Genomic DNA, 14,710 nt, shown 5'->3' on the forward strand with positions numbered 1-14,710 from the left:
GTGATACATTGACGGATACAAGTGATACATTGACGGATACAAGTGATACATTGACGGATACAAGTGATACATTGACGGATACAAGTGATACATTGACGGATACAAGTGATACATTGACGGATACAAGTGATACATTGACGGATACAAGTGATACATTGACGGATACAAGTGATACATTGACGGATACAAGTGATACATTGACGGATACAAGTGATACATTGACGGATACAAGTGATACATTGACGGATACAAGTGATACATTGACGGATACAAGTGATACATTGACGGATACAAGTGATACATTGACGGATACAAGTGATACATTGACGGATACAAGTGATACATTGACGGATACAAGTGATACATTGACGGATACAAGTGATACATTGACGGATACAAGTGATACATTGACGGATACAAGTGATACATTGACGGATACAAGTGATACATTGACGGATACAAGTGATACATTGACGGATACAAGTGATACATTGACGGATACAAGTGATACATTGACGGATACAAGTGATACATTGACGGATACAAGTGATACATTGACGGATACAAGTGATACATTGACGGATACAAGTGATACATTGACGGATACAAGTGATACATTGACGGATACAAGTGATACATTGACGGATACAAGTGATACATTGACGGATACAAGTGATACATTGACGGATACAAGTGATACATTGACGGATACAAGTGATACATTGACGGATACAAGTGATACATTGACGGATACAAGTGATACATTGACGGATACAAGTGATACATTGACGGATACAAGTGATACATTGACGGATACAAGTGATACATTGACGGATACAAGTGATACATTGACGGATACAAGTGATACATTGACGGATACAAGTGATACATTGACGGATACAAGTGATACATTGACGGATACAAGTGATACATTGACGGATACAAGTGATACATTGACGGATACAAGTGATACATTGACGGATACAAGTGATACATTGACGGATACAAGTGATACATTGACGGATACAAGTGATACATTGACGGATACAAGTGATACATTGACGGATACAAGTGATACATTGACGGATACAAGTGATACATTGACGGATACAAGTGATACATTGACGGATACAAGTGATACATTGACGGATACAAGTGATACATTGACGGATACAAGTGATACATTGACGGATACAAGTGATACATTGACGGATACAAGTGATACATTGACGGATACAAGTGATACATTGACGGATACAAGTGATACATTGACGGATACAAGTGATACATTGACGGATACAAGTGATACATTGACGGATACAAGTGATACATTGACGGATACAAGTGATACATTGACGGATACAAGTGATACATTGACGGATACAAGTGATACATTGACGGATACAAGTGATACATTGACGGATACAAGTGATACATTGACGGATACAAGTGATACATTGACGGATACAAGTGATACATTGACGGATACAAGTGATACATTGACGGATACAAGTGATACATTGACGGATACAAGTGATACATTGACGGATACAAGTGATACATTGACGGATACAAGTGATACATTGACGGATACAAGTGATACATTGACGGATACAAGTGATACATTGACGGATACAAGTGATACATTGACGGATACAAGTGATACATTGACGGATACAAGTGATACATTGACGGATACAAGTGATACATTGACGGATACAAGTGATACATTGACGGATACAAGTGATACATTGACGGATACAAGTGATACATTGACGGATACAAGTGATACATTGACGGATACAAGTGATACATTGACGGATACAAGTGATACATTGACGGATACAAGTGATACATTGACGGATACAAGTGATACATTGACGGATACAAGTGATACATTGACGGATACAAGTGATACATTGACGGATACAAGTGATACATTGACGGATACAAGTGATACATTGACGGATACAAGTGATACATTGACGGATACAAGTGATACATTGACGGATACAAGTGATACATTGACGGATACAAGTGATACATTGACGGATACAAGTGATACATTGACGGATACAAGTGATACATTGACGGATACAAGTGATACATTGACGGATACAAGTGATACATTGACGGATACAAGTGATACATTGACGGATACAAGTGATACATTGACGGATACAAGTGATACATTGACGGATACAAGTGATACATTGACGGATACAAGTGATACATTGACGGATACAAGTGATACATTGACGGATACAAGTGATACATTGACGGATACAAGTGATACATTGACGGATACAAGTGATACATTGACGGATACAAGTGATACATTGACGGATACAAGTGATACATTGACGGATACAAGTGATACATTGACGGATACAAGTGATACATTGACGGATACAAGTGATACATTGACGGATACAAGTGATACATTGACGGATACAAGTGATACATTGACGGATACAAGTGATACATTGACGGATACAAGTGATACATTGACGGATACAAGTGATACATTGACGGATACAAGTGATACATTGACGGATACAAGTGATACATTGACGGATACAAGTGATACATTGACGGATACAAGTGATACATTGACGGATACAAGTGATACATTGACGGATACAAGTGATACATTGACGGATACAAGTGATACATTGACGGATACAAGTGATACATTGACGGATACAAGTGATACATTGACGGATACAAGTGATACATTGACGGATACAAGTGATACATTGACGGATACAAGTGATACATTGACGGATACAAGTGATACATTGACGGATACAAGTGATACATTGACGGATACAAGTGATACATTGACGGATACAAGTGATACATTGACGGATACAAGTGATACATTGACGGATACAAGTGATACATTGACGGATACAAGTGATACATTGACGGATACAAGTGATACATTGACGGATACAAGTGATACATTGACGGATACAAGTGATACATTGACGGATACAAGTGATACATTGACGGATACAAGTGATACATTGACGGATACAAGTGATACATTGACGGATACAAGTGATACATTGACGGATACAAGTGATACATTGACGGATACAAGTGATACATTGACGGATACAAGTGATACATTGACGGATACAAGTGATACATTGACGGATACAAGTGATACATTGACGGATACAAGTGATACATTGACGGATACAAGTGATACATTGACGGATACAAGTGATACATTGACGGATACAAGTGATACATTGACGGATACAAGTGATACATTGACGGATACAAGTGATACATTGACGGATACAAGTGATACATTGACGGATACAAGTGATACATTGACGGATACAAGTGATACATTGACGGATACAAGTGATACATTGACGGATACAAGTGATACATTGACGGATACAAGTGATACATTGACGGATACAAGTGATACATTGACGGATACAAGTGATACATTGACGGATACAAGTGATACATTGACGGATACAAGTGATACATTGACGGATACAAGTGATACATTGACGGATACAAGTGATACATTGACGGATACAAGTGATACATTGACGGATACAAGTGATACATTGACGGATACAAGTGATACATTGACGGATACAAGTGATACATTGACGGATACAAGTGATACATTGACGGATACAAGTGATACATTGACGGATACAAGTGATACATTGACGGATACAAGTGATACATTGACGGATACAAGTGATACATTGACGGATACAAGTGATACATTGACGGATACAAGTGATACATTGACGGATACAAGTGATACATTGACGGATACAAGTGATACATTGACGGATACAAGTGATACATTGACGGATACAAGTGATACATTGACGGATACAAGTGATACATTGACGGATACAAGTGATACATTGACGGATACAAGTGATACATTGACGGATACAAGTGATACATTGACGGATACAAGTGATACATTGACGGATACAAGTGATACATTGACGGATACAAGTGATACATTGACGGATACAAGTGATACATTGACGGATACAAGTGATACATTGACGGATACAAGTGATACATTGACGGATACAAGTGATACATTGACGGATACAAGTGATACATTGACGGATACAAGTGATACATTGACGGATACAAGTGATACATTGACGGATACAAGTGATACATTGACGGATACAAGTGATACATTGACGGATACAAGTGATACATTGACGGATACAAGTGATACATTGACGGATACAAGTGATACATTGACGGATACAAGTGATACATTGACGGATACAAGTGATACATTGACGGATACAAGTGATACATTGACGGATACAAGTGATACATTGACGGATACAAGTGATACATTGACGGATACAAGTGATACATTGACGGATACAAGTGATACATTGACGGATACAAGTGATACATTGACGGATACAAGTGATACATTGACGGATACAAGTGATACATTGACGGATACAAGTGATACATTGACGGATACAAGTGATACATTGACGGATACAAGTGATACATTGACGGATACAAGTGATACATTGACGGATACAAGTGATACATTGACGGATACAAGTGATACATTGACGGATACAAGTGATACATTGACGGATACAAGTGATACATTGACGGATACAAGTGATACATTGACGGATACAAGTGATACATTGACGGATACAAGTGATACATTGACGGATACAAGTGATACATTGACGGATACAAGTGATACATTGACGGATACAAGTGATACATTGACGGATACAAGTGATACATTGACGGATACAAGTGATACATTGACGGATACAAGTGATACATTGACGGATACAAGTGATACATTGACGGATACAAGTGATACATTGACGGATACAAGTGATACATTGACGGATACAAGTGATACATTGACGGATACAAGTGATACATTGACGGATACAAGTGATACATTGACGGATACAAGTGATACATTGACGGATACAAGTGATACATTGACGGATACAAGTGATACATTGACGGATACAAGTGATACATTGACGGATACAAGTGATACATTGACGGATACAAGTGATACATTGACGGATACAAGTGATACATTGACGGATACAAGTGATACATTGACGGATACAAGTGATACATTGACGGATACAAGTGATACATTGACGGATACAAGTGATACATTGACGGATACAAGTGATACATTGACGGATACAAGTGATACATTGACGGATACAAGTGATACATTGACGGATACAAGTGATACATTGACGGATACAAGTGATACATTGACGGATACAAGTGATACATTGACGGATACAAGTGATACATTGACGGATACAAGTGATACATTGACGGATACAAGTGATACATTGACGGATACAAGTGATACATTGACGGATACAAGTGATACATTGACGGATACAAGTGATACATTGACGGATACAAGTGATACATTGACGGATACAAGTGATACATTGACGGATACAAGTGATACATTGACGGATACAAGTGATACATTGACGGATACAAGTGATACATTGACGGATACAAGTGATACATTGACGGATACAAGTGATACATTGACGGATACAAGTGATACATTGACGGATACAAGTGATACATTGACGGATACAAGTGATACATTGACGGATACAAGTGATACATTGACGGATACAAGTGATACATTGACGGATACAAGTGATACATTGACGGATACAAGTGATACATTGACGGATACAAGTGATACATTGACGGATACAAGTGATACATTGACGGATACAAGTGATACATTGACGGATACAAGTGATACATTGACGGATACAAGTGATACATTGACGGATACAAGTGATACATTGACGGATACAAGTGATACATTGACGGATACAAGTGATACATTGACGGATACAAGTGATACATTGACGGATACAAGTGATACATTGACGGATACAAGTGATACATTGACGGATACAAGTGATACATTGACGGATACAAGTGATACATTGACGGATACAAGTGATACATTGACGGATACAAGTGATACATTGACGGATACAAGTGATACATTGACGGATGCAAGTGATATTTTGACGGATACAAGTGATACATTGACGGATACAAGTGATACATTGACGGATACAAGTGATACATTGACGGATACAAGTGATACATTGACGGATACAAGTGATACATTGACGGATACAAGTGATACATTGACGGATACAAGTGATACATTGACGGATACAAGTGATACATTGACGGATACAAGTGATACATTGACGGATACAAGTGATACATTGACGGATACAAGTGATACATTGACGGATACAAGTGATACATTGACGGATACAAGTGATACATTGACGGATACAAGTGATACATTGACGGATACAAGTGATACATTGACGGATACAAGTGATACATTGACGGATACAAGTGATACATTGACGGATACAAGTGATACATTGACGGATACAAGTGATACATTGACGGATACAAGTGATACATTGACGGATACAAGTGATACATTGACGGATACAAGTGATACATTGACGGATACAAGTGATACATTGACGGATACAAGTGATACATTGACGGATACAAGTGATACATTGACGGATACAAGTGATACATTGACGGATACAAGTGATACATTGACGGATACAAGTGATACATTGACGGATACAAGTGATACATTGACGGATACAAGTGATACATTGACGGATACAAGTGATACATTGACGGATACAAGTGATACATTGACGGATACAAGTGATACATTGACGGATACAAGTGATACATTGACGGATACAAGTGATACATTGACGGATACAAGTGATACATTGACGGATACAAGTGATACATTGACGGATACAAGTGATACATTGACGGATACAAGTGATACATTGACGGATACAAGTGATACATTGACGGATACAAGTGATACATTGACGGATACAAGTGATACATTGACGGATACAAGTGATACATTGACGGATACAAGTGATACATTGACGGATACAAGTGATACATTGACGGATACAAGTGATACATTGACGGATACAAGTGATACATTGACGGATACAAGTGATACATTGACGGATACAAGTGATACATTGACGGATACAAGTGATACATTGACGGATACAAGTGATACATTGACGGATACAAGTGATACATTGACGGATACAAGTGATACATTGACGGATACAAGTGATACATTGACGGATACAAGTGATACATTGACGGATACAAGTGATACATTGACGGATACAAGTGATACATTGACGGATACAAGTGATACATTGACGGATACAAGTGATACATTGACGGATACAAGTGATACATTGACGGATACAAGTGATACATTGACGGATACAAGTGATACATTGACGGATACAAGTGATACATTGACGGATACAAGTGATACATTGACGGATACAAGTGATACATTGACGGATACAAGTGATACATTGACGGATACAAGTGATACATTGACGGATACAAGTGATACATTGACGGATACAAGTGATACATTGACGGATACAAGTGATACATTGACGGATACAAGTGATACATTGACGGATACAAGTGATACATTGACGGATACAAGTGATACATTGACGGATACAAGTGATACATTGACGGATACAAGTGATACATTGACGGATACAAGTGATACATTGACGGATACAAGTGATACATTGACGGATACAAGTGATACATTGACGGATACAAGTGATACATTGACGGATACAAGTGATACATTGACGGATACAAGTGATACATTGACGGATACAAGTGATACATTGACGGATACAAGTGATACATTGACGGATACAAGTGATACATTGACGGATACAAGTGATACATTGACGGATACAAGTGATACATTGACGGATACAAGTGATACATTGACGGATACAAGTGATACATTGACGGATACAAGTGATACATTGACGGATACAAGTGATACATTGACGGATACAAGTGATACATTGACGGATACAAGTGATACATTGACGGATACAAGTGATACATTGACGGATACAAGTGATACATTGACGGATACAAGTGATACATTGACGGATACAAGTGATACATTGACGGATACAAGTGATACATTGACGGATACAAGTGATACATTGACGGATACAAGTGATACATTGACGGATACAAGTGATACATTGACGGATACAAGTGATACATTGACGGATACAAGTGATACATTGACGGATACAAGTGATACATTGACGGATACAAGTGATACATTGACGGATACAAGTGATACATTGACGGATACAAGTGATACATTGACGGATACAAGTGATACATTGACGGATACAAGTGATACATTGACGGATACAAGTGATACATTGACGGATACAAGTGATACATTGACGGATACAAGTGATACATTGACGGATACAAGTGATACATTGACGGATACAAGTGATACATTGACGGATACAAGTGATACATTGACGGATACAAGTGATACATTGACGGATACAAGTGATACATTGACGGATACAAGTGATACATTGACGGATACAAGTGATACATTGACGGATACAAGTGATACATTGACGGATACAAGTGATACATTGACGGATACAAGTGATACATTGACGGATACAAGTGATACATTGACGGATACAAGTGATACATTGACGGATACAAGTGATACATTGACGGATACAAGTGATACATTGACGGATACAAGTGATACATTGACGGATACAAGTGATACATTGACGGATACAAGTGATACATTGACGGATACAAGTGATACATTGACGGATACAAGTGATACATTGACGGATACAAGTGATACATTGACGGATACAAGTGATACATTGACGGATACAAGTGATACATTGACGGATACAAGTGATACATTGACGGATACAAGTGATACATTGACGGATACAAGTGATACATTGACGGATACAAGTGATACATTGACGGATACAAGTGATACATTGACGGATACAAGTGATACATTGACGGATACAAGTGATACATTGACGGATACAAGTGATACATTGACGGATACAAGTGATACATTGACGGATACAAGTGATACATTGACGGATACAAGTGATACATTGACGGATACAAGTGATACATTGACGGATACAAGTGATACATTGACGGATACAAGTGATACATTGACGGATACAAGTGATACATTGACGGATACAAGTGATACATTGACGGATACAAGTGATACATTGACGGATACAAGTGATACATTGACGGATACAAGTGATACATTGACGGATACAAGTGATACATTGACGGATACAAGTGATACATTGACGGATACAAGTGATACATTGACGGATACAAGTGATACATTGACGGATACAAGTGATACATTGACGGATACAAGTGATACATTGACGGATACAAGTGATACATTGACGGATACAAGTGATACATTGACGGATACAAGTGATACATTGACGGATACAAGTGATACATTGACGGATACAAGTGATACATTGACGGATACAAGTGATACATTGACGGATACAAGTGATACATTGACGGATACAAGTGATACATTGACGGATACAAGTGATACATTGACGGATACAAGTGATACATTGACGGATACAAGTGATACATTGACGGATACAAGTGATACATTGACGGATACAAGTGATACATTGACGGATACAAGTGATACATTGACGGATACAAGTGATACATTGACGGATACAAGTGATACATTGACGGATACAAGTGATACATTGACGGATACAAGTGATACATTGACGGATACAAGTGATACATTGACGGATACAAGTGATACATTGACGGATACAAGTGATACATTGACGGATACAAGTGATACATTGACGGATACAAGTGATACATTGACGGATACAAGTGATACATTGACGGATACAAGTGATACATTGACGGATACAAGTGATACATTGACGGATACAAGTGATACATTGACGGATACAAGTGATACATTGACGGATACAAGTGATACATTGACGGATACAAGTGATACATTGACGGATACAAGTGATACATTGACGGATACAAGTGATACATTGACGGATACAAGTGATACATTGACGGATACAAGTGATACATTGACGGATACAAGTGATACATTGACGGATACAAGTGATACATTGACGGATACAAGTGATACATTGACGGATACAAGTGATACATTGACGGATACAAGTGATACATTGACGGATACAAGTGATACATTGACGGATACAAGTGATACATTGACGGATACAAGTGATACATTGACGGATACAAGTGATACATTGACGGATACAAGTGATACATTGACGGATACAAGTGATACATTGACGGATACAAGTGATACATTGACGGATACAAGTGATACATTGACGGATACAAGTGATACATTGACGGATACAAGTGATACATTGACGGATACAAGTGATTTGCACACACACACACATCTGATGATAGGTTAGGTGAAATTCAGCCCATCATGAGTCCAACACAAGACTATTGTATATGGCATATACTTCTTTTAACAAACATAGTGTACGTACTGTCTCCAGTAAGGCGATGGAAGTCTCAACTTTCCACGATTTTCTTCCTTACAGACGTGGACGTGCTGCAGGTGGACGCCGCCTCCGTCACCAGCAGCCTTGAGGGCCAGAGGCGTAGTGGCGGGGGACCGGGTGCTGGGGCCGGCCAGACAGGCAGAGGAAGTGAAGATGCGAGGAGGAATGGTAGTGCAACGACTCGAGGTGGAGCTGGAAACTCTCCTGCCGGCGACGACCTGAGAAACTACGCTTACGAAGGTGAAGGATCTTCTCCTGGATCTCTCTCTTCTTGTAAGTCTATCAGGAGCGAGGGAAGGAAGAGGGTAGAGAGTATCCCTTGGAGGAGGAAGGGATGGGGAGCAATAAAGGAAATTAGAATTTTAGCGACCATAAAGGAAGGGAAGGAGGGAAGAAGAGAACTGTTCATACTTCACTTTCTCCATTTAGATTTAATGGAAAGGGAAAGGAAATGGTTTAGAAAAGATGAGGGAAGAATGAGCATTTCTATTCCTCTTCCAGATCTAGCAGGAGGGAAGAAGGTGCGCGAGGAATTTTCGCAGGAACATATTCTCCTTAAAACTAGGAGGCGAGTGATGGGAGTTGATGCGTAAGGGTCAGTTAGCTGTGTTGGTGGACCATGACAGTGAACCAGACAACTATGTTGGTACACCATAGTTCTGGGCCAGACAATCATGTTGGCTATGTTGGTGGATCAAGAGGCTTCCCTGGAGGAAGGCAATCTCTCGAGGAAGGAAACAGTATCCTCCAGGACGAAGGTTATTTTCTTGTAGGTTCTCCAAGGGAGACGGTAGGAGAACTCTTACTGAAATCTTTATTCTGGTAGGTCAAACAGAGACGACGTCTGGCACAAGGATAAGATAACCATTCTTTATATCACATTTTGCGTTATCAGTTAATCCAGTATGATCCGTAGATTAACAGTGAATGAGAAACAAATCAGATAAAGTATATATAGCGACATCGTTATTCTAACCGCAGTAACGCTGTTGTCTCGAGCTTTTAACTGAGTTGACATTAATTTTTATGGTAAATGATAATGATACATGGATACTTTTTTTACTATCAAGTTTACTATAAGTTTTCCAATGTCAGTATTATCTGTTTGTGTCAGGTTTGGAGAGTTGTAGTGGCAGCGCCAAGCTCCTTGGAGGATTCCGTGAGGTGGCCCACATGCTGGAGTCATGGGACCCTACTGGTTCACATTCCAACCAAACACAAGCCACCACAACCAAAACAAACATGACAAAAGATGTTGTTGCTGCACCAGTCAGGATGAATCCCTGTGGTATCGATATGGCAAGTGGACCAGACGGTGACGTGACCACAGCAATTACGTACCCAGATCCGTTGCCTCCACCAATCAGCGAGGGGCTACCCCCAGAGCCTGTGACCACACCTCTCCTCATGCCAGTACCCGAACCACCGCGTGCCTTTAAGACCAAATAAGCGGTTTTGTTGAGGAAACACTAACTTAATATTCACTTTATCTTATTGTAGAATTAATTACATTTATCTTTACCATATCAAACTAAGATTTTACTATGTTTATATTATCTTTAAATCTATTGTAAAAAGAGTTCGACAATTATAATCATTTCTCATTTTTCAGCAGAAGAGTATTTTTGAATCTCTCTCTCTCTCTCTCTCTCTCTCTCTCTCTCTCTCTCTCTCTCTCTCTCTCTCTCTCTCTCTCTCTCTCTCTCTCTCTCTCTCTCTCTCTCTCTCTCTCTCTCTCTAGGGTAAGTTATCCCAGCACATTGCTGGCAGTAGCTGATGTATAAAAATAATTAATTTTTTCGTATTGAACCCTTTCTATAAACCTGCTTTGGGCTCCCGCGATATGCCTGTGTGTATTTGGTGGGGATGTGTCCGTGTGTGCTTGACTATCCGTGTGTGCTTGACCAGGATGTGTCAGCGTATGACTGGCCAGTACGCATCCACGTGTAACTGGCTTTGCGATGTTTATATGAGCGTATAGAAGAGTTTCGTGTTAGATGGGAGTATTTTGCGTCCAATTCTGAATTTTGATATACAATGACAGGCAAAAATATTTAACCTTCTACAGCGTTAGATGAAGTTGTTGTTTGTATAACAGAAAATGAAATGAAAAGTTAGAATCATCAGAGATGAATCCTGGCGAACGATGTGGTACAAGGCCTCGCCTCACAGCCTCTGGTCAGACTGTGACGCAGTTTCTTAGAGTCGTTCTTCCCAAATGTTAACCTTTCCTCAGTAGCCTTCACGTGGGTATAGCATTTACTTCAATGCAAGTGGTCGTCTCTATATAGCGTGAGTTGTACTGTTGAGTCACCTTCACTGAAGTTAGTGTCTGTCAGCGGTCACTTCTCTGTAGCGTCATAGCGGCCACTTGTACATAGTATCAACTTGGACCAGCGGTTGGTTACCAGCAAGTTTGAGCAAGAGGTCTTGACCCGTGGCCACGACGGTGCTACCCTGGCAGGTGAGGCCATATTGATCAAGAATTGTAGTGTCGTGCTCAAGGTTCCTAACGTCGTGCTTTAGTACTTGATCACCTACAATGGTTAAACCTCTAGAGAGCGTTCACTGTTCCTGTTGTTCACGTGTGTATATTTACTACTTCTACCCAGCAGCACCTGGGAACAACCGTTGTTACCTGTTGTGAGCGATCGATTCATTTGCTGGAACAGCCACTGACACCAGATGACTCTAGTCCACGCAGAAATTTTTCACGATCTCTTTATACTTCCTCTGAAGCCTCGAGTCTCCAAGCTCTGTGGTTTGATGACGTTCACTGATGGTATTGTGTATCTGTAGTTTTTTATCACTGACTTTTAGCAGGAGAGTAGGTGAACACGAGCAATGAACGGATGGGAAGAACACTAATGAGGTTAATAGGTGGGGAGGACGCTGCTAAGTTCTACTTGTGGAAGACGAGACCTGGAGCCGCATTCTGACGTCAGTGATTCTGTATTTTTCTAAAATTTTTATGAAATAAAATAGATAATGTTGTTACCCCTGTTTTATTACCCACAAGTTACTATATACAAGTTACTGTATACAGCAACGGCTGTATACACGTGGAGTGCGTTGACCGCCTTTACAGATTCTCTCTCTCTCTCTCTCTCTCTCTCTCTCTCTCTCTCTCTCTCTCTCTCTCTCTCTCTCTCTCTCTCTCTCTCTCTCTCTGACAAATATCATACCTGTAAGGAGAGAGACACATGCACAATGAGAAATGAATACAGAAACCTGCCATTACTACAAGAGTTTTTCAGAAATGTAAGTTGGAGTAGAGAGGTAGTTTTAAACAGCCAGTAAAGTGAACACAAAAGATGATCAAAATGAAATGAAAGAACTGAAAGATTAAGAGATAAAGCAAACCAAACACAAGAACAGAATTAAAGGAAGAGTAGAACACCACTAGAGGCCATATATATACCTAGAACCTGAGTATGAACTAAAGATTATGACAGGAACAGATATGGACAAGAAAGGTGAACAACAAAAACAATTCTACAACAGACTACAGCTGTAGTTGGACAGAACATGAGTATTACCAACCAGCGCTAACCATGAGATCCAATTGCTAACGATGACCAAAACTATCACTAGTCAGAGTCCACGAACTACAGCAACGCTGGACACCCAACAAACATGATGTTAACAAAACCCAGGAAGATCTTTGGCATAAATATACGAAGTTTGGTAACTGATGATTATACATCCCAAGTGAAATACTTTAATTAATACACAAATTAGAACATGCATGAACAATAAAGTGAATGATAAAACAAGCCAGAACAATAACAATTTCCGAGCAGATAGTATCAGAATCAAACGATGTGAAGTGACAGTAGAGGTCCATGATACACTGGAAGATGAGTGACAGTATATGTGAGTCCATGATACACTGGAAGATGAGGAGTGAAAGTATACGTCCATGATAAACTGAAAGATGAGGATTGACAGTATAAGTCCATGATAAACTGGAAGGATAATAGACAGTGAATATAAGTTAACAAAAATATGAAAAAATTACAATAAAAACTCCGCCATTCTTCCTGTTATATCTTATCATCTTTGCCTTTTCTCTTGTTATACGTTCAATTTACTTTGTTCTATCTTTTTACAACTGT

General features: G+C 39.3%; 1 protein-coding gene across 1 annotated transcript; it reads left to right on the forward strand.

Moving 5' to 3' along the window:
* The first annotated feature begins 10,507 nt into the window (after window positions 1-10,507).
* LOC139757750 (uncharacterized) lies at window positions 10,508-13,583 on the forward strand. The gene is made up of 2 exons (XM_071678505.1): window positions 10,508-10,832; window positions 11,707-13,583. The coding sequence occupies exons 1-2, from the start codon at window positions 10,514-10,516 to the stop codon at window positions 12,039-12,041; spliced, it is 654 nt and encodes a 217-aa protein (XP_071534606.1). The 5' UTR covers window positions 10,508-10,513; the 3' UTR covers window positions 12,042-13,583.
* The last annotated feature ends 1,127 nt before the right edge of the window (window positions 13,584-14,710 follow it).

This window comes from Panulirus ornatus, chromosome 28 (genome assembly GCF_036320965.1).
Source record: "Panulirus ornatus isolate Po-2019 chromosome 28, ASM3632096v1, whole genome shotgun sequence".
Classification (NCBI taxonomy): Eukaryota; Metazoa; Arthropoda; class Malacostraca; order Decapoda; family Palinuridae; genus Panulirus; species Panulirus ornatus.